The sequence below is a fragment of the Drosophila bipectinata genome, chromosome 3L, assembly GCF_030179905.1.
Source record: "Drosophila bipectinata strain 14024-0381.07 chromosome 3L, DbipHiC1v2, whole genome shotgun sequence".
Lineage (NCBI taxonomy): Eukaryota > Metazoa > Arthropoda > Insecta > Diptera > Drosophilidae > Drosophila > Drosophila bipectinata.
Window position 1 is genome coordinate 22409179 of NC_091738.1, and position 24919 is coordinate 22434097.

Genomic DNA, 24919 nt, shown 5'->3' on the forward strand with positions numbered 1-24919 from the left:
GAGAATAAAAAAATCATTGCCCTTCTAAAAATGATAATAAAACACATTATCTTAAAATTTTTCCCTTATTTTTAATAGGTATGTTTTTAAGGATTAATCTCTACAAACTAATTATTAAGAATATAAAAATGTCACTTGTACGTATACACTTTGCCATAAACATATATCCATATATCATATATCCGTATCATCCGTTAATCAGTAAAATCATTATATATGAAACTTGTAATACACTCGCAGTTAAAGAACTTCCGTTCACGTCAGCATGAGATCTTTAAACGTTAATTGTATAGTTTGAAATATTTATAATAAGAACAGCTCTTGAGTTGAATCGTGATCAGCACCTCCATGGGGCACAGGATCAGGATGAGGATCTGGATCAGTGTGGGGTGCGTTTCCGGCTACCGGTGCAATTACTCTTTGTGCCCGCTCTGCAGCTTCTTCCAGGTGTCGCCCAGCGCCTTGGCGAAATGATCGTCAACCGAGGCTTCAGTCTTGGTGAATATCGAGATGTTCGAGGACGAGGTGGGCGAGGCAGGTGGCGTCTGGGCCGAGGAAGCGGCGGCTGCAGCTAGTCCCGTTTCAGCCTTCACGCGAATAATCGCAGGCATTGTGGGCGTGACGCTGGGGGTGGCAGTCTGGTTCGGCGTTGGTGTGGGTGTGGGAGTGGGAGTGGGGGTAGGCATTGGAGTTGGCGCCACCACTGATCCCCCTGTCCCGTTGTGAGCGCCATATGCCGGCGGCGGCGGAGTGCTGTATCTGGGTGGCGTGTGATGCGGCGTGTCCAGTATACGCTTTAAGCCCACAACTGTTTCCAGTACCTGACCGGAAGAAGTTGCAGCTGCTGTTCCTGGCCCAGCGGGTCCCGGTCCCACTCCCATCACAACTCCGATTCCCGTTGCCGAAGGTGGGGGCGACGTTGGTGTTTGGGAGCGATTCAGGCTCAATGAAAGTGGTAACGGCTCCTCTTGTGGAGGCGGTAGCTCCGGCTGCGGCGACTCCGTGGTTGCGCGCTGCAAGGGCGGCGAGTTCATCATAGGCAGAACCGCCTTGGCCAGCGTGGGGCTTAGCTGGTGGAAGGGATGCGAGGTAGTTGCCGCAGCTACTACTGTGGATGCTGGGCTGGCCATCGTCACGGTTCCGTATGCTAGGGGCGAAACCTGCTGCTTGGAACTGCCACTGGGAGACGGCGTGGGTGTGGGCGTGGGCGTCGGCGACTTCTTGGCGAAGAGCGCGGCGTAGTTCTCGCCCAGCGAGCGCCGGAAGTGCTCGTCAATATCGCATGTCGCCACGTCTGCAAGGAAAGAGGGCATGAATGTGTCGATTACGAATTGGTATTCTTCCTTGAACTCTTACCGGAGGAGTGAGCCGCCTCCAGGGGCTCCCGCTTGGGGGGCGCTTGGGTGATGACGCTTGGCCGGCTGTTTGCCGTGTACATGGTGCCCGGCAAGGGTTCGCGGTACGGCGGCGGAGGCGAAGCTCGCAGCTGCTGGTGAAGCTTCAGGACTCCCGACGACACAGACATGTCAATGGGGCTGTCCATGTCGCGATCCCTCTCTCTCTCCCGTTCCCGGTCTCGATCGCCACCGCTGCCATCATGGACCTGGTACTCGGCAGCTCGCTGGCGACGCTCTCGACGCCACTTGGTGGTTGGCAGCTCCTTGGACGTAACGCGCATCTCTGGAAAGAGGGAAAAAGACGGGGGTGGAGCGTCAGAAAGCGATATCTATAGAACTCGTTTGGCCATCTTTTCGGCCGGCCAGCAATAGACAATATGATATAATGCTGAAATCGCATTTCAATTAAAGACCATAAATTAGGTTTGGCTTTTGTGGTCGGCCGGGGTTCGGTCTCTGGTCCAATCCCAAGCTGGCACCGAGCACTACTCGCTGGGTTTACGTGTCGTCGTCTTGGGGTTTCGATTATGCGGTCGCCGTCGCCGTGTGGGCGTAATGAATCACATGGAACTAAGGCGAGGCGAACTCTACACACGTACCTTCCCCTTATCCTCTCGCCGGAAGCCTGTCTCCACGCCTGGCCCCTGGCTTCTTGCCCACCCCGAGCCCCCAGCCCCCCCCCCCCCCCCCCCCCCCCCCCCACTCAAGTTTGTTTCCTAAGTCTTTCGGTTTTTTGAATGAACTTCTTCCAAAAGCTCCGAAGCTGGCCGACGGGAAAGGGGCGGAGCAGCCAAGAGGTGCACAGCCAGCACAGAAATTATGCACGAGAAGACGTCGCCGTCACCAGCAAAAAACGGCGCACACACACGGCCACAGACCCGCGCAAAGAAACACAACAATATCAACAGAAAGCACACAATCAAAACTCAAAATCACAAAGTTGGTTAAGAAAACTCGTTTGGCGAGTGTGCCTGGGCCTGGCCCAGTCTACTGGCGTACACTCAGCGAAACCGCATGGCAGTGCGCGCCGGCGTGGGAAGCACCAACCGACTGGCGTTGGCCGCTGCGTGGGACTCGTTCGCAGTCGGCTCGGGAGTATTCCTCCCATCAGAACCGGGGCAGGAGCCGAGACCCGAGTGGCTCAGTGTAGATCGACAGAGAGGAAACGAACTGTAGGAACCTCGGCCGGGGAGAAGGTACAGTGGAGCAGGCCAGGCCCCAGAACTCAGTTCCCGGTTTCTGCCGAGTAGATGGCCAAAATCGAAGGGGAAAACCAGTCGGACGACTTCTTCACATTTTAGGCAGAGCCTGGTCCGAAGAGCAACATATGAATGAATGGATGAACGGATGGCGTGGATAAAAGGATGGAGGCGGTGGTAGAGGCGAAGGCGATGGCGGTGGCGGATGCAGTGGAAATGGAGATGCTCTGCAGGCGTTGGTGGAGCAGAAGGAGCCCACGAAGAAGGATGACTGGATGAGGAAGGGGCGATAGAGGCGGAAGACGTGCGAGGAGGCGGAGGGCGTTGTCCTGTTTTTGGCAACGTCACTGCGAGGCTGCAATTTATTATTTCTGCGCCTGCGTCACTAGAGGGGTCCGCAGCGACGCCAAAAAAAGAAGAAAGGAGACGCCGAGGAGAAGAATGGGCAGAAAAAGCGACACTGGTCTGCAGGGCAGGGAGTGGGGGGAGTGGCAGGCCTAAGCATAACACTAACAACGGCAAACCTCGGTGGCAGCTAGTGGGGCTTGGACTCAAGCTGCTGGGCTACTAGGCTGCTGCTGCTGCTGCTGCGGCGGATGATGATGGGGATGATGATAATAATAAAGAAACATTCAAATTTTATTGCACATTTCCGGTCGTCGGACGGCGGCCGACGGTGTCGGTTGGGGGATCGCCGATCGACAAGCCGAGAACCACAACAACAAGTCCGGCAGCAGCAACGGTGGAGCTTTCTTTTTAAGGCTCCCACACTTTCTTGCGCTTCGGCTCTCTGGCTGCTCCCTTTCGCACCTTCCGCCACAGCATCCTCCTGGCCTTGTTTATATCATCTGCCTGTGCCGCAGCTGGCTGCAGCGTCTTAATCATTTTTTCAGCTCAGCTAATTGGCGACAAAAGCGGTCCCCTAGGATAGGATGCATCCAAGACCATACCACAACCGAAACAAAGGGTGGCCACGTCCTTTCTTTTTAAAGAGGAAGGTGGTTTCAGGATCGTATTTAAATCAGATAAGAAATTAGAATCAATCAGATACAAGATTCAATCAGAATCAGTCAGTTACATAAACTTTTAGTTGCGTTTCTTCGAATTTAGATTGAAATCCTATTCTTAGATGGGACTTTAAAAAGTTGATCATGAAATCAACAGAAGAGAGAGGTGGGTGGATGGATGGATGGATGGTCTATTACTATAGCTACTTTGAGCTACTAAACAGGGTAGAGAACAGGATATAGATTTCAGATATAGACAGATTTCAGATATTAACATTTACTCGCTGTTTTCTAGTCTCCCATTCCTGCCCATCTCTGCCCTTTAAAAGCTTCAAGTCATAATCCCAACACAACATAATGGCCAAAGGAGCATGGCCAGATTATGACCAGAAACCGAGTAGCAAGTAGGAAGCACTTTGTTCTAAGACGGGCAAATGAGTTCCCAAAACGAAATGCCAAGTCGTACTCCCCGAGTGCCGGGCTAACAAGGCGCAATTGGTGCCACAGTGCCTATGCAAACAAGTTGCTGCTCTGATTTGTGTTGTCGCTGTAGTTCATGTTGCGCTTGTCTGGCTGTCTGGCTGCCTGGTGTCCGCTTGTTGCTGCTTTCCAGCTTTGAATACATATTTATTTTTCCATCGTCGTCGCCGCCGTCTTCGCAGGCGTTTTTCATTATTTATATTACTTTTCGCGCCGGCTCATGAGTCATGCCCGTAACCACGGACCGCTCCCCATCCCACTCCCGACTCTCCGACTCCACGACTCCGATTTCCGATCCCCTCGCCCCCGTGGGCTTTCCGCTCGCCAGTCTGCGCCGAACACCGCATTACCCGCTGGCCGAGTTGATTGCAAATCTGGTTTTAATATGTCAACAAATTAACAAAAGCAAAATAAAACCGAGCCGAGTCAGGCACAGCCCAGCAGCCCCTGCCCTGCCCTGCCGTGCCCGTGCCCGGCTGATGCACCTCATCATCCAGTTTTTATGGAGGTTTAATGTTTAAACAGGCGCTTGTTTTTTGCTCTTTCCCTGGCTTTTTGTGTTTGGCTGGCGTCGCCATGTAATTGAAAGCATTTGTGTGATTTGTGCAATGTCGCCAATTACCACAGCGGGGTGGGGAGGGGCGAGAACCTGCGGCGGGCGTGTGTGCCAACCGAAGCCGATCGAACGCGGCGTAGCCGGTGTGGAGTTTCGCAACTATTGACAGTTTCATTACCAATTTTCCAGCTGGCACTACCCGTGTGGAGTCGAAGATTTGACTGTCGGGTTCCCCCCGTTGCTTCCCCAGCCAGTTCCGAAGACGGAGCACTGTCACGTCCTAGCCTGCCCTCTGGACCTGGCCAAGATAACACAGTCCGAACCGCAGCAGGTTTCTGCCGATACGAAAGCCCATTCATTGAGGGAGTGGGTGCTATGGATGGTCGAGTAAGAACGACACGTTCTCCGATTCCCCAACTGGGTGAGTTGTGCTGGAAACGAGCCAGCCACTTCACGTGATCAACAGGTGCTCCAGTGCGCGCCGGCAGCCCTCCCAGTTGACCTAAGCTGATCTTTGCCAGTCATCTTTCCACAGACAACTTAACGTCATCTCCGCTGGAGGACCAGTTCCAATTTAAAGTTACCAAGGCACAACAGTCGACTTTTAATCAGGCTCAGCGTAGTGCTGAAGCGAAGCCTCAGTAGAAATAGACTTTGGATAGCTAGGCTTAATTCTCATTCTAAATATTCCCAACCAATCTAGCTAGTCTAATTGTCGAACTTATCTAATATCTAATTAGAAGGCAAAGCATATGATTCCTTTCAATAGCATAGAGTTGGCTGTATATTTACTCTTATTTTCTAACTTATTTTCCTGTGAGGAGATCCTTCCTGAAGAGCTATAAGGATTATGAAGTCATTGTTACCTTATTGTTGGCACTTTGGAAAATATTAAGCTTTAAGCCTCTTAGTTAATATTATTTAATTATACACTTAATGCATAATTAATAGGAAATAGTAAATATTAAAACCTAACGGGTGAACTATTCAGCTATCCACCCCAAGGGTGGGTTGAAAAGAGGTCCAATTTTTGTATCATAATGCCCAGTAGTTTATAGTTATTCTAGAGAATTGTCTTTCAGGATAACCCTGTATCCTGGCTGTAAGCCAGGCTGTAAACTTTGATGCCAAGTTCCCTTTGAAGGCCCCGCTGAACCAACCTTTGTGCGACTGCTGCTGTTGCTGCTGCCTGTAGAGCTGGTGATGCATTGCAGCCGCCTGCTGGAGGTCGCGCCAGGGCTGCCAGAGCAGGCTGTTGGAGGAGTTGGGATCGGCGGTCGGCTGCAGATGCTGCGGCTGGTGAAGGGACACCGAGTGGAGCGGGAAGGAGGGCTGCAGCTGCTGGCGTTGGTGGTGCTGCTGCTCGTGGAAGAACATGCTGGGGGGCGCCTGTCCGTGCCCCTGGTAGGCGGCGAGCCTCTGAGTGGCCGCCAGGGCAGCTGCGGCCTGGGCCATTTCCCTCGCCGTCGAGGTGGGCGAACTGGCCGTGGACGAGGCGGCTGACGATGTCGACGGACCACTGGAGCAGGATGCGGACGAGGTAGAGGCGGTGGAGGAGGCCGACGAGGCGGATGCTGCTGCCCATCCTTGGCAGATTTCCTTGATGCGGTTGTAGTAGTTCTGCTCGAAGGCGTTTAGTATGCAAAGGTGATCCATGGCTGCCCGATTCCTAGTTGTCAGTGCGATTGCAAAGTCTCGATCAGTGGTCAGGCGGAGATCCTTTCACATCGCTCCCGCCCGTAGCCAACTCAGCTGTTTGTGTTTGAGCCTCACCGGAAGACTAGGCCCTCTCTCCTACCTCTCCACTTTCCGGGAGCTTATTTATCAGAGCTCTGATTGCGCGGGACGGCCGGTGCCTGGAGGGGGGATCCGCAGACTTTTCGTATTTGTTTTCTTTCCCTTTAGATGGTGATTACTTTTCGCTTTGTCGCCGACGCGGCCCGAGATACACATACACGAATGTCCGCACACAAAACACAAAACGAGCCGCAAGTCGCGACTATACCCACAGTACAGACACAGATACAGATACAGATACAATCTGCTTGCTGTTTCTCTGTTTTTCTGCGCTTTTCTGCCTTCTTGCTCCTCCTCTGCCGTGCTAGGCGACTCGGGTTACAGACTCTCGCAAGTCTCTGTTTCTGGAGCTCCTATTGTTGCTGCTGCTCCTATTATTATTGTTATTGTAGCTGCTGCTGCTGGGGCTGGTGCTGGTGCTGCTGCTGCTGACTGGGTTTCTGTCTCTGCTCAGATCGGGCAACGGCAACGTGAGCCTCGTGTCGACATTTAGCGAAATAAACACACTACGCTCTTTTGCCCGCAATGTGAGTAATGATTTGCATAGAAATCGACAATCGCTGCCTCTATTCGAGCGACAGTTTTCGCTTTCGGAGACCGACGACTGCGAGTGCGACAGGGTTGCCGTTTGCCGCAAGGCACAGCTCACACACACTGGCACACACACGTACTGGCGGCCCGACGTACTGACGTACTGACGGATTGGCGAACTCGCGCACTGGACTTGGGGCACGTTCTGCTGGCAGCGACGGCGGCGCAACTACGACTCTAGCTGCAGCGACCACGACGATCTTCGACGGAGTGATGGCTTCCACGGACCAACTCGAACTGATCGACGGCGAACGGCGACTGGAAGATTGCGGTTGGGGCTCGCTTTGGGGCTTGGGGCCTTCGTCTTTCGGCTTTCGACTGGCGAAGCTTGGTCTTCGGTTGCCGAGTCTCGCCGACGTCGCCGTCGTCAGCGCTTGCCGAGCCAAGTCGAGGTGCAAGTCTCCAGTGGATGTGGAGACTTGGGGTGCCAGCAGGCCCACATCAGTGCCCCAGCGCGGCTCAAGATGTTTTTGTTTTGACTCTTTTCTTACCAATTTCCGTTTTGGCTCTGAGGCCCTCTCTCCGGTAGTTCTCGTCGGGGCTCAGATCTACGCTCGCTTTGTGATTCGGTAATTGAAAAAGTACAACTGAAAGCTGCCCGAAGACACTGGAGAGGTGGGGAGGGGGGGAGGTGGGGAGGTGGGGAGCGGGTGGGTCCAGGCCTCTTTCGTAGGATGTGGCGACCACGCCCCTCTTCTCGGCGCGCCCATTGATGCTTGGAAAATTGGGCAAAAGGGTAACGAAATGGCAGTATTTCGCATTGGCCACAGTCCGGGCGTGCGGGCTTGAACTCGGGCCTTGGTACGGAACTGCGACTGGGGGCTGGGGACTGGGGTTCGAATAGGTTGGGCCCAGGCACCACATAGTGTGGGCGCACTTTTATGTTTGTTTTCCGCTCTTGTATGGGCCCGGTCACTGCATTGGGGCTCATTATAATGTTTGCTCAGGCCGTTGCAACACGACCTGCCCATTCGCGGTGGTGCTAAGTGTGAGGGCAACAGCGGGCTTGCAGCAATGACATCGGTATGACCGATCCGCAGCCGCCATGGGAATGCACTGACCTACAGCTATTCTATGGGATGACCCTGGATCCATAGTCAGCTACCATAATCAGACCAGCGAATGGCGATTTGGAGCCAACAGCGTGTGGCGCCAGAAAGCATTTCTAATTGTTTTCTAGAAAGTGTTTCGTTCTGTTCTTTCACATTTAATTTATTTACACAACTGTGTAATTGAACTTTACATTTCAAGTGGAGGAGGCCTATACAAGTGGAGTGGGGAGTCGTAGGGACCAAGGGTATATTGAATTTGAGCGAAGGTATAGGGAGGCTAGGGACAAGGAACTACCATCCATTTTTCCTTTGAAAGTCGGAAACTTAGGCAAAGCTTTATAAGCTACGTTTTTACTAGTAAATTTAGATACAAGATAAAAGTTTATAATAAAGATAAAAGTACATTGTTTACTTTCGGTTTGACCAAATACACAAAAGAAGTTCAACTTTAAGCCATTGATTAAAGAACCACATAAGAATTTCAGGGGATTGGGGATTTTAAAAGAGAGACTTAATATTCAGTTAATATTAATCTTTAAACTGTTTAAATTGCGGGGTATATCCAATAGGAATTTATATGACAATATAGTACAATTCAAAAAATAAACATAAGTTCCCCTTTTTTTTAAATATTAAAATATGAACGTTAAAAGGCATAGACCTGCCCCATCTCCTGCTCTGCAGTCGAAGAATCACAGTATACCTTCGTACCCTATGCCGGGTTGGAAAAGCAGAAACCAATAGCAGTAGCAGAAAAGCAACATGCTGGTAACCTGTTTTCAATTCAATAGCAGGCCCATGAAACTTTACGTCCGATTTGGAGTACAACAACTACTGTTGTTGCGCGATCGCGTAAACGGCTACTGCAACTGCAACTGCAACGGCAGCAACAAGCAACATTAGGAGGAGAGTTCGCGGCTGAATAGAGTCGATTCCAGCCCGGGGCATGTCGACAACGATCATATGGCCGCCTAGGATTGGCTGGCATGACGTGCGCGGGCTCAGCTGTTGATCTCGCCCGATATTGGCGTGCTTTTTGTGTTTTTTTTTCCATCTTTCCCCATCGTCGTTTGCTAATCCATGTCAAATGTGTGCAATTTTTGTTGCACAGCTCACCGCCATGTAAAAGCCAAACACAAAAAGCGAGCGAGTGAGAAACAGCAATGTTCCGGGAAGGTGAAGTCTCTGTACTCTTTCTTGACTTTGTTTATTGCAGACCTTGCCCGCCTGTTCCCCATACTGCTTGGCAGTGTAGTTTGATTTTAGACTCTTGATTCAGCTTGGGGGCGGCCACTCTTCCCCTTGAAAAGGGTAAAGTGTGCCAAAAAAGTAAGTACCCTCTGCAAGAAGGGTATTGAAATCGAACTGAAAACGGTTTCGGACTGGGAAATGGACGGGCAGGCACATCGGCTCCGCGGCGGAGGCGCTTACTCATCTGCCTGGCCTGCCCGACTTGGGTCCAAGCCACTGCCATTGTTGTGCGCGAAAATTTTTAGTGTAGCGTGAAACATGGGCACGCATGCGCAACGAGGTCAATCGAATGGCAAAAAGCACTAAACGAAAAGAGCGAGTACCAAATTGGCTTTTAAGGGAGACGAATTATTTTTACCCTGGAGCTCTTAACTTTAACTTTGCAGGGTAATTTGGCCAAGCGCCCAAAAGAGTGGCAGCATCCTTTCAAAATAAGTTTCAATACAAAACCACTAATGGAGACGGTAGATATTAGAAAGGCTAGTAGGACCAACTATGTTTTTCATAGGGATTAGGATTAAGCCCCCTCTTAGGAGATATGTATATTAGATGCTTTCCCTTTTCGGCAACCATCTGAATGACAACTTCAACAGCAGTTCCATATTGCTTCACTGACTTGGTTCGGACTCAGCTCGGAAGAAAAGAGAATAGAAACAGAAATCCGGAAAATGCTTTGCTAATTGAAATTTGTTTGGTTTGGAAATCGGCACAGAAACATGAGATCCCTCACCGGACTATTTGGGTCGTAGTAATGCCAGTGCGGAAGTCAGCAAGATCTTTCTTCTTTTTGGGAGATCAGCTACTTTATACAATAGATCGCTGATCGCTGAAATGATGACACATAGATGGGAAGAGATGGCCGGCCATTTCCAGAACTTGTCGATTCAACAAGACAAATTATGTTATATCTTAGCCTCAGCCCGAATCCCCGATCCCAGATCCCAGCCGGTGCGGGGCTGGCTCTGGCTGTTTGTGAAATCTAACAATCTAATATATGTATATATCTAGTGGGTACATAATATATACGCGGCGGAGGCAACACAAATCAGCGGCAAACCAGTTCAAAATTTAAATAAAACTCGAGCGTGCGCGGGATTCGAAGAGAAACTGGTTTTCGATTGCCCAGAACAACAACAGAAACACCACAACAACACCATCGGCAGCGGCAGCGGCTGCGGCGATAGCAAAATAAAACTAACAACATAAACACAGTTGTCATTATAACATATCATCCGGTGCTAAATCAAGCGTGAGAAAATATATAAATACGTTTTGCCGAATTTTAATGAAACTATCAGTGTCTTGCGCGGGGCCGCTGCTGGGTGGCCTGCCCTTTGCATGTTTTCCGATCAGAACCCGTCGCCTCCTGTCCATTTCCCAGGCCATGCTACTCTCCTCCAGATATTGGAAGCTCCAGGAGGCTGCACATCTGCGCCTCGAGTCTCTGGGAACTTGCACTCTGCCTCTGCTGAGCCGCCAAAATGTCCCACAGCGAAACCTTACACCAAATAGATACATTTTATTTTCAATAAATTAATGGCAGGCCGCGCAGCGTGGCCAGCAGTAGCTGCAGCAGCAAAAGGAAAGGCGAAGCTCTGTCCCAATCTCGGTCTCACTACCAGTCCCAGTCCCAGTCGCAGTCCCCATCTTCGTGCCCTTCCGCAGCCGCAACTCCGTCCCGATCAAATCCAATCCTATCATATCCCAGTTCCAGTTAGCACCAGCTCCCAACCAAACAGGTTTGCGGTGCTTGCTGCCTATTCGGTTTTACTCTGGTCGAGATTTGTGGCAATTATGCGCACCGTTAGCCTATCGCCAGTAAAAGGAAGAGAGTGTCTGGGCCACAAAGTTGGCACTGGCTAAAACGGAGAATTGAAAGTCCATGTAAATTACCTGATGAGCCGCCGTCGACTCAGCCCATGGTCCCCCAGCCCCACACCAGTCAGAATCCATCCAGCGTTTGCGATCGTCTCCTGCTGGGCCTGGCCGAGCTTCAAATTGCCGCAATTTTTCTCTAATGATTAGCTTGGCTCTGACGCACACTCACCGAGCCACAACTTGTGCAACTATTGTATTTGCTTATTAATTATAGGATGGTGCGCCACTTAGCGAGGCCTCCTCGGCACACAATCGAAGGGTGGCCAAATTAGCAGTCCGATCTGGGCATGTCTGTGCGCATGATTTATGGAGAACACAGACTGGTACATCTTCCTTCTCCTTGGAGATGGCCATTCCATTAATCATGCAGTAGTTAATGCCATTTTATTCCGAATTCTGTTTTTGTTTGTCGCCAATCAATCAAACTGGCAAAGTTACAGCTCACAAGAAGTTACCAAAAGATCAGGGCAGGTGGCAAAAAACAGTACTCTGCGAGGGCCTAGAACACGAGGTTCCTAAGCTGGGTCTGACACTAGTAACTTGACGAAAGTCTAGTCTCCTAGTGTTCAAGTATGTGATTTTGAAATAATCCACTTGTATGTCGTATGAATGCCACCGCGACCGCATAAGAGACTCTAAAATATAGAAGTTCTATTTTGGGAATGACCTGGTTTTAAATATTAACGATTACATTCTTGAATAGCCATAGATAGTGACATTTTCCATACAACATATATCTAGCTATGCCTGAGGGTCAGTAGAACAATATAAGAATTATGATTTATTTTAGAATCCCTCTCCCAGTGGTCATATCTTTGGCTTTCTAAATATACATAATTCTTAAATGATATTGTATTTAGTTCCAAACAACAAAACAGATCTCTAGCCAAACATGAGAGAAAATCGATTCTATATCCACTTTTATTGGTGGACCATGTCCTAGGATGCTTGTCCCTCTGCCTCTCTACCATCCCATGTGCGAATATTGAATATGGCCAAGTGCAGCCCAATTGAGGAAGTTTTAGGAAATACGAAAGTAATATTTCTTCCATCACGGCAAGCGGCCGAATTTAATAGCGCCCCTTTCCGGTAACGATAAAAACAGCACGCAAACCGCTAGCGAAACGCTCGCATTTTTTAAATGCTTCCCAAGCATCAAAGCCATTTCTCTTTCAGTGTCCGAGGGTGGGGGCTGCCGCATAAATTGTGCTCTGTGTTGACAGCTGCGCGCGTATACGTATGTGGGCAAAGGAATTTGTCAAATATTCAGAATTATTGCTGATAAAGCCATTTCCCAATGGGTAAGTAAACAGAAACAAACTTAAATGGGGGCTATTATCGGAATTCCATTCCGCGCCGCACCACTGGCATGCGCATTCGTGAGCCAGTGAACCCAGTGCTGGGGAGTGCGGCAGCGGAGCCTTCTAGGACCATTATCAGTGGCCCCTGCCAATGCCGAGAAACTGGGGCGGAATCAAAGCCCAGCGATAGTCGCAGGCTTATCCATAATTTATAAATTTCAAACAAAACAAACCAAATTGTTTAGCATTCGCGCCGCCGAGCAAGGGACTCTGTACTATTGTTTGCGGCTGGGCGGCGGGTCGATGGAACTTGGGGCGCGGGGAATGCAAATTGGAAGTGTAAAAGATATGTCGCCGAGCAAAAATATGCAACACTCGCACACAGACACATGCCTGCTTGGTTTTGCGGGCGAGAGCCGAGAATTCGTGCTCGTCAGCCGTAGTGGCAGATACAGCGCCGCGACTGTCTATTGATAAGGGGTCCGCGCCCGCGACCCGTGATCCTACTACTGCTGAGAGACTCCGACGTAAAATTCATGCCGTAAATATGTACGTATGTACATATGTATGTTCGCTGAACGCTCGCATTTCTGTGTCGCTCGGCTGCCGTCGAAAATGCGGCGTTTGACACATTTATGAAAATCGGAATCGGAATGCGCCGCCACTCATTTTGTTGGAATGTTTTGTTGTCGATTTGGTCTTTGCTTTTTGTTTCTTTCAAAAATAAACATTTCTCAGATACGTTGAAAGCTTACGAGTCCGAACAGGGTCCCCATATTGGATTGCACACCCCGTCCTGCAATCCGCACTGGCATTTAATCCGTCAATACACAATCGTGGTCGCATTTCTCTGGCAAAGGGCAGCTTGGACTACACTCGAAGTGACCCACTACATCCAAAAAGACACAAACCAGCGAGTAGCAACGGGATCGCTGCTTGGTGTCTTCGGGTTTTCTGCCTCGTCAGAGGTACAAAGGTGAAAGTCATAAAGCGGACGTAACTAGTCCGTAGGTTAGATGACCCCGCTTCCGCCCACTGCCCTCCGGTCCACACAACTCGTATGTAAGTTGGACTAACATCTTATAATTGGCCGACTCTTTTTAAATGGAATTGGTTAATGACCGAATTCATCCCTCCGTCCACCTGGACGCTCTTCCACCAGTTCACTCACCGCTCGCGTTATTTTGCACCATGGTGGCCGCCCGAGAGAGCACATCCAGTGCCGATTCCATGTTAATTCCTACGAACGTGGGCTTGGTCTGCTGCTGATCCGACCTGATCTGCACCGCATGAGTTTCACACTGAAAATGCAAAAGAAATTGACCGTGAGCATGCACACAAGCACGAGACACATGGAGCCCCGAGATCTCGGCACGGAACAGAGGGGCCGAGGCTCCAAACTGGATGTATCGGGGGCCGTACTGCATTGGCATATATGTAAATGGATCGCTGCTTGAGCTGAACAAAGGCTGCGGCCCGCTCGCCACTTCGACTCTCTGACTGACTTGAAAACAAGAAAGGCGCAATCCTGCTGCCAACCGTTGCCAACCGCTGGTAGGCGGGGGGCGGTTTGGCGATCGGGACGAACCATGCAAGCACGATGCAGTTGGGACAGGTTTCGAAAGCAGCGAGGTCGCGGGCGGAGGGGCGCAGAAATTTTGGCAATGACCAAGTACAGCATACAGCAGCCAGCAACGAAATCTCTGACAAATGCCATATTGTTGCCAAGCAGGGCCAGCCTCTGCATCTGCCGAGTGTCCACTCGCCAACAAGCATCAGCACTTTTACCTTTTGCCTTGGGACGCCTCCGAATTGTTTTTGTAATACGATCGCAGCTGTTTGAGCTTGTGATGAGTTCTGATCGTCCGGGTTTCCCTGGGAGCACACTAGAGCGAAGTTTTACGGTCATGCACCCGTTTGGTAGCAACAGATAAACACCACAATTTCACTAATTCATCCGTGGGTATCTCCTCCAAGTGGCAATGCTTTGTTTTGGGCTACAATTCGGACTGGCAATGCCGTTGTTTTAGGTTTTGGAAATTTTGGAAAATTGGCAGCTGCTTAGAGATGCGTAAAAAGTCGCTATCGGTGTATATTGAACGTGTTATCGATAACTGCCGTGTTGTAAAAGACCACTTTAAATAAACGTTTTGCAACAAAGTTTCAATTTATGGTTATTCCAAGGCTACATTTTTCAAAGGCTCTGAATTTTTTAAAAAATGCCGGTCGTAACGAAATGTTTTAATGTTACTTGTAATATAAATATTAATTTTTAAAGTTTTAACTTTAGAATGAACAGGGTATTCCAACAAGCACAGGGCGAGTCAGGCAAAAGATAGTGATGGACCGGGGTGCCTTGGCGAGAAAGTGTGGACGCATTTTAATGAGACGACCATTCTTTTATCTTTAATTTTTCTCAAAGAAAATGGAAAACTGGCTAGAAACGTGAATAACTTTACGTATAAGTAAGTTAATTACTCATGGAAAATCAAGTTTTTAATTCAAAAAGCCATGTACGTGAATAGTTTCAACGCAAGCCAGTAGGAGCTAAGGTCATCGCAGTCATTCGCTTTCACTCGAAGACGGGACGCCGGATAAGGAGAACCAGGGAAAGCTTTGTTCAAAGCTATAGGCAGTCTTCATCATGTCCATCAGCTTCGAGAAGTATCGGTCGCAAATCGTGGCCGCATGGAAGGATGTGCTCGACGACAAGAGCAGTACGAACTGGTCACTGTTCGGCTACGAGGGTCAGACAAACGAGTTGAAGGTCGTGGGGTCTGGAGATGGCGGTGTGGAGGAGCTGAACGAGGACCTCAATAGTGGAAAGATCATGTATGCTTTCGTACGCATCGAAGACCCTAAAACTGGCCTCAACAAGTACTTACTCATCAACTGGCAGGTGAGTCAAGTGGCCTAATCTTATCGGCATACGCACAATCAGGCAACCAGCATTCACTGTTAAATTTTTAAGGGGGAAGGTGCACCTGTGCTCCGCAAGGGGACTTGCGCCAACCACATCCGTGACGTCGGAAACCTCCTGTCCGGCGCCCACCTAACCATCAGTGCCCGTAATGAGGACGATATTGACTTGGACCGTCTGCTCAAGAAACTAAGCACTGTTAGCTCTGCTTACAGCTTTAAAGAGCCGCGCACCACTACGGAGGAGCAAAAGGCCCCAGTGGGCACCAACTACACTCGAGTCATTCCAACCAAGGAGTTGAACGCCAGCGTCATGCAGGACTTTTGGAAGAAGGAGGAAGCTGAGGAAAAGCTTCGTTTGGAAGCGGAAAAAGAAGCAAAGCGCTTAGAGCTGCAGAAGCTGGAGCAGGAACAGCGCAGCCGCGAGGAGAAGGAGCACAAGGAACGCGAGAAAGTCGTTGTGAGCACAACAAAACTCCAGCCAGCCCACGTTCCTATTAAAACGTAATTATAGTATTAAATTTGTCGTCTAACTGATCGTTCATGGTCATATATTTATTAGCTCCCCGCAACCACTTAGTCCTGAAAAAACAGCCCCAGGATTTGCAAGCAATATGACTGATGCTGAGCGATTGCGGCAAGCAAGGAACCAGGAGGCTCGTGAGTTGATTGGATCGCGTGTAGGAGCAGCCAAGGCCATTTTCACCCAACACACCAGCGAGAGTCAGATACAATCTAAGTATAAGAACGTACATTAAATATATTAGCTTCTCACTAATAGCATCCGCATTTCCAGGCTTAACACTAACCCGCCAGCGAAACCGGCACGCAATTCCATAGCACAGCGCATCAACGCTTTTAACCAAAACGAGCCTCAAGTCGGATCTGTGCCTTCATTATCGCCAGTCAAACTGTCAACACCGGAGCCAGCTCCGGCCGTGGCACCGGTAGCTGCCGAGGTCGTATCTGCCATAACCGAGATAGAAGAAACTCAACCAGGGGACGACTTACCACTGGCGCACGAAAGCGAGCAGTTCTCGACCATTAAGCGGTCGCCACACAGTAAAACTAATTCGCTGCAGTCCCAGTCCCCTGACGAGACCACATCTTCCAACGAAACGGATACAGCTGTGTTCCAGGAGCCCGAAGAAGAGGAGGTCAGAACCAAAGTATCAGTCACCGTGCAGCAGTCCCAGTCGTCCAAGGCAAGCGGCCTCAGCACGCTTGAGAGGAACACATGTAGGTGTAACTTATCCACTAATATTGTGTTACTTTATCGGATTGTATACTTTGCAGTAACTGATTTGGTGAACGAGGATGACTTTATTTGTCAAGAGAGCTTGGGAGATCTGGGCCTCCGAGCTCGGGCTCTATATGACTACCAGGCAGCTGACGAGTCTGAAATCACGTTTGACCCGGGAGATGTCATAACGCATATCGATCAAATTGATGAAGGATGGTGGCAGGGGTTGGGCCCCGACGGAACCTATGGACTTTTTCCGGCAAACTATGTCGAAATCATCAACTAGGTGGTGACCCACTTGCCAAGCAATTGGGGCATTCTTTTCTAGAAATCTAAACGAGCAGCAGCTAGCATCTACACTTTGCCCATACTAAACACTTGAACAATAATTAGATACACCTAAAAGAGGATCATCGAGGACAAAAGATGTCCATAACCCTTTACCCAACATTAAGCGTCTGTTCGGTCTTACCTTCGCATATATTATATATTATGTATTCTAGCCATATTCATGTATGTGTGACGTATTCACCCGTTGTTCCCATCTGTGTTTACATATATCAGTGTTTGGCTTCGATTGTCGAAGCCGTGTTGCGTCCTTTTAAACCTATCTTGGATATAGACTGTAAGCCTTTAGTCAGTATTTACGGAGACTATTCCCGGATTACGATTCTTTTGTATTTTGTATTATTGATGGAACTATGAAACCTTTTCGATAATAAATTTTAATAATTGTGCAACAGGATCCATGCTTATGGTCAACAATATCTACATTTATTTTTGCATTAATTAGTAGCATAAATAGTTACAATAGTTCTTTTTTATACGTGTTTACCTTTGTTTAACAATTTGCTGCAGCAAAGCCGTGAGCGGTGTTCTCAGGGTGAATGGAGGTGCTGATTGGGTCGAGGGTCAGGGTCCAGCAGGCGTATTTTCTGTAGATTTGCATGAGATCACACAACGGCTTGTCACCGAACGCCTTTCGACCTCGACTGCCGGCTGCCACATTGCAGCTTCTAACCATGGTGGTCATTTCTTAAATATTATCAGCTCTTTCAAGTTCGAAGCAACTGGGGTAACACCGTACCTCGTTGCAAAATATTTTGACTGTTAACTTCGTAATTCGATGCAGGCACTCTCAATATCAATTTCAATTTCCTTACTAGCCTAACTAAATGGTGGGTGTATGTTGTGTGTTTAATGTAAGGTGTGCTGCCACAAGAGATTTTCATGCTTATGTAGTCGTGGGTTTTTCTTCTACTGAGAAAGCTATGTCGCAAGTTCTATATTCACATTACATGCACCTCCGATTCACGTTCACATTCAATTCAATGTGGACATGTCTTCCGCTGTTACCAAGTCGTCAAGGGGCGCTCTCCCATTCGTCTCTCCATTGTTCCTTCCTGTTCTAATCACTTAAATTTGGTTAATTTACGTAGCTGCTTTGAAACTGTCGCCCTGTAGTGGCGATAGGTTCATCATTCGGATGTCAAAGTGGCTGTTTTAGTCTGCTCAGTGGTATCATTCACCTCGACAGCAGCAGCTGGAGATGCGAGAGGCTCCCCGGAGGCCTCGGGAGCGGTAGCCCCTTCTGCTTGTCCGGCGTTGGGTGGGGCTGGCAATGGGATGGGCTCCTGGATTTTCGTAGCATCCTGTGGCGTGACCGGATCCACGGTCTGTTCGGCGGCCTCTGGCGCAGCAGCTGCATCCGAAGACACCGTCTCGGCTGCGCTGGGTTCTGCAGCTGCTGCTCCTGAAGCTGCCCTGGCGTTTTCCTCGGCTTTTGCCTCCAGCACATTAATTGAAGCCTGAATGCATCTGCAACAATAAAAGGATTAGTCAATTTTATGCCATGCATTGGTGAAGGTGTGTCTTACTTTATGGCTTCTTTTCGAGCTAGGCGAATGCTATCCTTGCCGTTCGTGTCGATGGTATCTAGCTTGAGAAGATTGCGGGTCAGCATCTCGTCCAGGTAGACATACTCCTTGTCCTGGCGCGTGCCTTTGAACTGCTCCACCTTGCCCATCAGCTCGAGCACATCGCGCTGAATGTCCTGAATTTTGTTGATCGAGTCGAGTGTGTGCGGGGTCTGCGGGGGTAGGCCTGCGGCTGCGGAGCCCTCCACGGGCACCTGCTGATCTGGATGCGGCTGCTGCGACTGAGTATTGAGTGGCGTGGGTCTATGCTGCTGAGGCGCGAAACTGGGCTGCGTTTCTGACTGTGCATGGGCCTGGCCACTGGACGGTGCACTCTGGTTGGGAATCTCCTTGTGAGCATTGATAATGGGCTCGGATCGACCTTCCACAAAGATGGGAATAGTCCGTATGTAACTGCCGCCGGGCGTCTGCGGAGCAGGCGCCGGACTCTGCTGCCGTTGCTGTGGATTCGTTTGCTGCTGCGGCGCGTAGTATGTTTTGAACTGCGGCTGCTGCTGGGCATGGTACTGTCCCTGGACAGGCGGACTGGTCTGAGTGCCAAACTGTTGCTGCTGCCCTGCGGACGGAGCAGCGTTGCGCTGCTGTTGCTGCTGGTGCAAAAGATTCTGATGAAGCTGCTCTGGCGGGGGAGCGGAGTGACTGCGCGCTCCCTGGTCCTGCTCAGCGACGCTTTTCACTCCCATGTCTACAGTGTTACGAAGACCGTGTTGGTTGAGGGTAGACGGTGGGGCGCAGTCCACCTCAGAGCGGCCGGCCGGATCCTCAGTCTGGATTGCAGCGTCACAAAGGTTCTTAGAGGGCGACTGCGGCACCTGTTGCTGCGGTGCAGCTGCATAGACTGGCTGATGTTGTTGTGCCGGTGCATATTGGTATTGCTGCTGTGGATGCTGCTGCTGTTGCGGCGGCACGTACTGGTATTGCTGCGGCGGATACTGCTGAGGATGCTGCTGCTGGGGGGGAGTTTGCCCGGATACGTTTGCCGCTGCTCCGGCTGGACCGCGCCTTCCTCCGAAACCGTCGGGGATGTATTGGCGAAACTCCGACGGCAGCCGGTTGAAGAAATCGTCGTCGTGCTCCATATGGTTATTGGCGCCGCCTTGCATGCGGCCCCGTCGTCCCATTGTCGAGAACTGGGGGAACCCAAAATCTAAGGGGCCGAAAACAAACAAAAACTTTTCAGAACGCGGTTAAAAATCAGGAAAGTGGCCGTGCTTACGTGAGTCCCCAAAGCCAGCAAAGGGGTCGTGCATCCTGCCCAGGCGAGAGCGTGGGAACATGTTATCCATGTCCATGTCCATGTCCGGTTCAAATCCAAAGGTTGACTGTAAGAACGGGGAGAGATTCGTGAGCACTAGCACTGGTGGGCGGCTAAAGTACAATTTGTTTGGCGCTATGGACGAATTGTTTATAAATAACAGGGTGAGTAAGCCCCGCTGTTGTGTTGTCGATATGTACTTGTATTTGCGCGCAAACAACTTGCGGCAGCGACGAGTGATGTCAATGCGAGCTGAATGAACAGGTGTTGGGACGTGGGAGCGGGTCTGCCAATCTCGCCTCTACTTCTCACTCACACTCGGAGACGACTCAATTTGTTTACTTTATCAATGAGCACCTGCTAACCAAATGTGCCCAGCTGAAGAGGTTTACTTCAGAGTTTTCAGTTGCTTTATCTTCCGGATCGAATCGGATTTGAAAATAGTATTTGAATAGTAGATTTGAAATAGAAGTACTATTTTCCAATTACAATTCTCATTTTACTTTGAGCACTCTGTTCGAATCAAACATACTCGGTCTGTCGAGCGAGGTTGCAACTTGCAACATGTTAGAAACGGCTTCTCTGAGAAATACACGCTCTGCTCTCTAATTTTGACTCTCCTACTCACTTTTAAGTTATTAAGCTTTTGTGGCACTGTGGTTTTGTGGTATTTCTATGTGGGATTGTGGTACGACTGACTGGATTCAATTGTTTGGCTGCTTGGTAGCGAATGAGCCGGGCAGCCGGTGTTGAAGCCATTTTAAAGTGGATGTCGCCCACACTCGGGCCGACCAGCCTGTTCTGGCTGCTTCTCGTAGCTTCGGCTGCCTCTCCCCCGCACATTTGATCTCTTTGTCTCAGAGGCAGAGTCTCTCTTAGGGCGACCCTCTCTTCCTACTCAGAGATAGAAATGGGCTTGAGGAAGTACAGTGAATTCGAATAAGTGGTAAATTCTACACTAAGCGGAATAATATAGTTTAACATGAAAATTCGATTTATTCGTATGTACTTATTAAAATGATTAAAGAACACCAAATCAACCATTAAATAGGGAATTCATTTAAAAAGATAGTTGAAGTGAAACAACGTACTTTTAGTCCAATCTACTCAGGCTTTTTATGAGTAACTATTGAGCAATTATTTAAAACATAAACTAAACGCATAAATAGATTTTTAATTTAACGTTATATTACATTTTTTTAAGACATTTGGTACTATTAATAAAATTTGTTCTAGAAAATCCGCAGCCACAGCTATACATATCTATACTGTGAGTCGCAAAAAATTCGGAGGTGGGAGCTTTTCAAATTTTATTTCCAAGGAATTTTTTTTGATTTAACGAAATTACGAGTTTCAGAAAGAAAATGAAAATTCTAGTCGATGAGGAACAGCGTAATTGTATCTACCCTCCAATAACTTGTCTATGACGTTTGGATAGTCAACGTCACCTCGAATTACCCCCTAGTTGGCCAAGTCGTTGAGCAACCAAAAAATCCGCCCACGCTTCCTTTTCCGCAACTCACTTGATTACACAGATGTGGACGCATACCAGTACGTATTACTGTTCGGCTGCCACCTACAGCAAAAAGCCAAGAGCAGCGATATTGGCCGAGAGACGCGGTGTGCGAAGGGGCGGGGGGGGGGGGGGGCAGAGATATGCGCGACTGCTCGTTTTCTTCTAGAAATTTTTAAATATTTCTGGGACTCATTCTTGATAGATTTGGACTGCTGGCCTTAGATTAGGCCACCAAAAAACAGCTGTATATTTATTTTCTGGTAAAATTCCTCGCACGTCGCGACATTAATCATACGCAGTGATGGCTGTAGTGGCGGAGATTCACAGAACCTCCTCCTCAGGCTTAGTAGGTCAAGCGTGCATGCATACAGGCTTGACATACTGCGCTTTTGGTACAAAGCGGGGTGCTATTGGGACGAGGCCCACTGGCTGATTGTTTCCGTTTTTTTCTACAATTATCTGAAGGTAATTCTACATCCTCCTCATTAAAAAAATTCTACAAATGGAACGATCCGATCTAGGACTGTGAGGGGATGAGCTAGTAAAGTCGGCTTGCTTCGATATTTCCGGGGCGACTATTACTAATCAATTAACACACATCGACAGACAAATGTAGTTCACATCCATAAAGCTGTTCAATAGACGAGCGTTCGCTGTAGAGGAGCTCCACTGTTATTGAATTTCCACACTGACAGCTAACAACAAAAACAATGATACGAATATGTACAAAGCATGCCCGAGCATACGAGCGATCAGGGTTGGCCCGAGGGGCCTGGACTGACTGATCTTGCCAGGCGCCAACCTTGGGGCGTCCAGTTCGTTTGGCAATCGCCCCTCCCGCCACTTCGTCTCTTCTCCTACCCAAAGACCGGAGAGGCCACTCACCTGAAAGTGCTGGTTGGGGGGCATCTGCTGGTGGGGCTGGAACTGCTGCCTTGGAGATCCGCAGGCCGGCTGGGTGCCGTGGAATTGTGGCTGTTGAGGAGCCGGCTGGTGCCTTTGTGGCGATCCGTAGCCACCGCTCACGAACTCCCGGCTAATGGGTATGTTGATTCCGGACCCAGCACCTCCGACTGGAGCTCCATTTCCGCCGGGACCGGCGTTCTCATGGGCCTGGTTGGCAGCCACAGTTGGCTTCATAGCACCTCCGAAGGCGTTTTCCCAGCCAATGACCCGCTACCCTTGCCGAACACGTAACCGTTACCGTTACCGCTATCGAATCCGTCTCTCTGCCGACGCGTCTCGCTGCGTAGCGATAATTTCAAAATTTCCTTTTGTTGATATTTGGCTCTGACTTCTCGACGTCGGCTACTTGTCGCACGAGTTGTAGAGATTAGTTTTTGGACGGGACGCGTCGGTCGACGGTGGGCACGAGGGGTCGGAAGAGGCAAGGAGACGGGTGACGGTGATGGGGAGACTTCGCGGCTCACCTTGAGCGACGACGCGTGCGGCTTCTCGTACTTTCCGCGAAACGGCTGGCTGCGCTGGCTCTGTTCCTTCACTCGTACGTGTATTCGAGCTCGTACCCGTGCTCCTGATAAATGCGAAATGCGAACTGCGAACTGCGACGATGCTTCCCCAAAAGGCGACTCTGCCGGAGTGTGATGTCACTTTTGGCCACACTTTCTAGCAACCGCACACCAATGCAGTCGCGCACACAAACTCACAGATACTTTTTACTTCCACTTTGCCTTTGAGTATTTCCGCTGCAAGCTTTTGGCTTTCGGCTCGGTCCGCTCTGTACGTTTGTATGTTTTCGGATTTCTATATTGAATTTAAAATATATATAGCTTTTTTATTTTTGCACATTGCCGCTGACCCACACACACAGGCGCACACACTCAGAGTTGTGTTGTTCGTTGGCCACCACGGCGTCTACTGAGTCCTCACGCTGCCAAAGTTTCTCGACGATTGAGAGCCGTCGCTGCCAGCCGTTCGCTATTAGCCCCAACGCCAGTCCAGCCCCATGCCGTGCTCCCCACGGGCTCTCTCCGCCGTGTGCACTCGCCGCCGCTCTCGGCACCGTGGCATTGTGTAAGCTTTGCTTGGCTTCTCTGTGCTTGGCATACTCGTTCTGCCCCGACCCCCACTGGCTCTGTGGCTCTCTGCCAGCGAATAAGGCCTAAATTGGTAAATATTCAGAGGTGCCCCGTGGCTCCACACTGCGCTCACGCGATCCCCCGCTCTCTTTGGACACAGATCTCTGCCGAGATACACACACATCAGACTTATTAATAGACTGCGAGGCGTTTGTCTAGAAAGCTGGCCGAGAGCGGCTCTCGAAGACGCATTCCTAGGCAGTCGCATGGCTTCTAGAATCTGTAACCATAAGCCCTTGCTTGCCTGCTCGCCCTCATGTCCCCAGCCGCGAACCGATTCACTGCGTCACTGATGGCACAGAGAAGCAACAAATCGAAACGACATCGACTTGGTCTATCCATTGCTTGGTGACTAACACTTTTATTTGCTCCCTGTGCCCCCGCACCTATTCGTTTTCGTGGGGGTCGTTCAGTATGAAAACCTCTGTTCCAACCGATATGGCCAAGCGATCAGCTGTTTAGTGGGAAACCAGGTGTTCAACCCACCTTGTAAACATTATGCGTCACGCAGGTATTTTCACCAGGATTAGTACGTAGGTCTGAACTATATCCATTAGGGGCGACCGTTTAGAGCTAGATTAAAAATTAACAAATTTCAGAAAATGAGTATGACACGAAGAAAGTTAAATGCTGGGAGCGAAAGACCAAGGTATTTTAGCAAGCCTGTTGCATTGCAATTAGATAAGGATATATATATCCTTACAGATCCTTATAGATAAGGATATATATTCATGCCAGGAAGCAAACTGAAAGTAATAACCAGAAAAAAAAGCTACTTTCAGTCGGAACCGAAATGTATATGTCCCTGCAGTTAAGATCGGATGTATGTATATTGCAAATATTAGTTAGGCAGTTCTTATGAGAACCTTATTATAAAACCAATTTCTTAGAATATAAAATATAAAAAAAGTGTTAAAGCTTCTATTTAGTAATGTAATTTCCGTTCGTTCAGTTATGGTCATTCAGTCCATTCAAAATATAGTTGGCCGATCCTTATAGAACTCGGTTTGTAAGACCAAAAAATAAAATTCATAAAAAATTACAACTCTCTAACTCTAACAGCAGAAAACAAGAAAGGAAAGCTAACTTCGGGCGGAGCCGAAGGTGCTATACCCTTGCAGTAAAAATCGGATATACAATAGTTGGCCGATCCGACTTATATATGTACTGCGTGCAAAGGAAAGAAGGCTGTGTGCAAAGTTTCAAGTCGATAGCTTTAAAACTGAGAGACTATTTTAGTTCGCGTAGAAACAGACAGACGGACAGACAGACGGACAGACGGACATGCTCATATCAACTCAGGAGGTGATCCTGATCAAGAATATGTATACGTTATAGGGTCGGAGATGTCTCCTTCACTGCGTTGCACACTTTTGGACAAAATTATATCACCCTCTGCAAGGGTATAAAAAAATTTACAACTCCCCGAAAAACAATCCAA

The 24919-nt window shown here is 49.2% G+C and overlaps 3 protein-coding genes across 6 annotated transcripts; 1 reads left to right on the forward strand and 2 right to left on the reverse strand.

Moving 5' to 3' along the window:
• Positions 1-46: 46 nt before the first annotated feature.
• Positions 47-14611, reverse strand: Tgi (Tondu-domain-containing Growth Inhibitor). 3 transcript variants are annotated; one of them, XM_017250537.3, is made up of 4 exons: positions 14298-14611; positions 13681-13810; positions 1357-1680; positions 47-1294 (listed from the first exon to the last, which is right to left on the reverse strand). In XM_017250537.3, exons 2-4 carry the CDS (start codon positions 13739-13741, stop codon positions 414-416), a joined length of 1266 nt encoding a protein of 421 aa, XP_017106026.2. In that variant the 5' UTR covers positions 13742-13810; positions 14298-14611; the 3' UTR covers positions 47-413. The 3 variants fall into 3 exon arrangements, with proteins under 3 accessions (XP_017106026.2, XP_070136281.1, XP_017106025.2); XM_070280180.1 differs by lacking the exon at positions 14298-14611 and having other exon boundaries at positions 13681-13855; XM_017250536.3 differs by lacking the exons at positions 13681-13810; positions 14298-14611 and adding an exon at positions 5800-7600.
• Positions 14612-14824: 213 nt separating this feature from the next.
• Abp1 (Actin binding protein 1) lies at positions 14825-17416 on the forward strand. The gene is made up of 6 exons (XM_017250538.3): positions 14825-14974; positions 15035-15408; positions 15481-15932; positions 15991-16167; positions 16225-16667; positions 16725-17416. The coding sequence occupies exons 2-6, from the start codon at positions 15154-15156 to the stop codon at positions 16955-16957; spliced, it is 1560 nt and encodes a 519-aa protein (XP_017106027.1). The 5' UTR covers positions 14825-14974; positions 15035-15153; the 3' UTR covers positions 16958-17416.
• Positions 17417-17423: 7 nt separating this feature from the next.
• stv (BAG domain-containing protein starvin) lies at positions 17424-23294 on the reverse strand. 2 transcript variants are annotated; one of them, XM_017250535.3, is made up of 4 exons: positions 22265-23294; positions 19825-19930; positions 18549-19755; positions 17424-18489 (listed from the first exon to the last, which is right to left on the reverse strand). In XM_017250535.3, the coding sequence occupies exons 1-4, from the start codon at positions 22517-22519 to the stop codon at positions 18150-18152; spliced, it is 1908 nt and encodes a 635-aa protein (XP_017106024.2). In that variant the 5' UTR covers positions 22520-23294; the 3' UTR covers positions 17424-18149. The 2 variants fall into 2 exon arrangements, with proteins under 2 accessions (XP_017106024.2, XP_070136280.1); XM_070280179.1 differs by lacking the exon at positions 22265-23294 and adding an exon at positions 20492-20605.
• Between the last annotated feature and the right edge of the window lie 1625 nt (positions 23295-24919).

Coding starts and splice junctions, on each gene's coding strand:
- Tgi (XM_017250536.3), bottom strand. CDS start 6,295: ATGGATCACCTTTGCATACTAAACGCCTTCGAGCAGAACTACTACAAC. Junction 1,681..5,799: donor ACAGCAGCAGTCGCACAAAG/GTTGGTTCAGCG, acceptor CCCTCTTTCCAG/AGATGCGCGTTACGTCCAAG. Junction 1,295..1,356: donor GGAGGCGGCTCACTCCTCCG/GTAAGAGTTCAA, acceptor CTTTCCTTGCAG/ACGTGGCGACATGCGATATT.
- stv (XM_017250535.3), bottom strand. CDS start 22,519: ATGAAGCCAACTGTGGCTGCCAACCAGGCCCATGAGAACGCCGGTCCC. Junction 19,931..22,264: donor CCCCCAACCAGCACTTTCAG/GTGAGTGGCCTC, acceptor CCGTTCTTACAG/TCAACCTTTGGATTTGAACC. Junction 19,756..19,824: donor TGCTGGCTTTGGGGACTCAC/GTAAGCACGGCC, acceptor TCGGCCCCTTAG/ATTTTGGGTTCCCCCAGTTC.
- Abp1 (XM_017250538.3), top strand. CDS start 15,154: ATGTCCATCAGCTTCGAGAAGTATCGGTCGCAAATCGTGGCCGCATGG. Junction 16,168..16,224: donor GAGAGTCAGATACAATCTAA/GTATAAGAACGT, acceptor CCGCATTTCCAG/GCTTAACACTAACCCGCCAG. Junction 16,668..16,724: donor CACGCTTGAGAGGAACACAT/GTAGGTGTAACT, acceptor TATACTTTGCAG/TAACTGATTTGGTGAACGAG.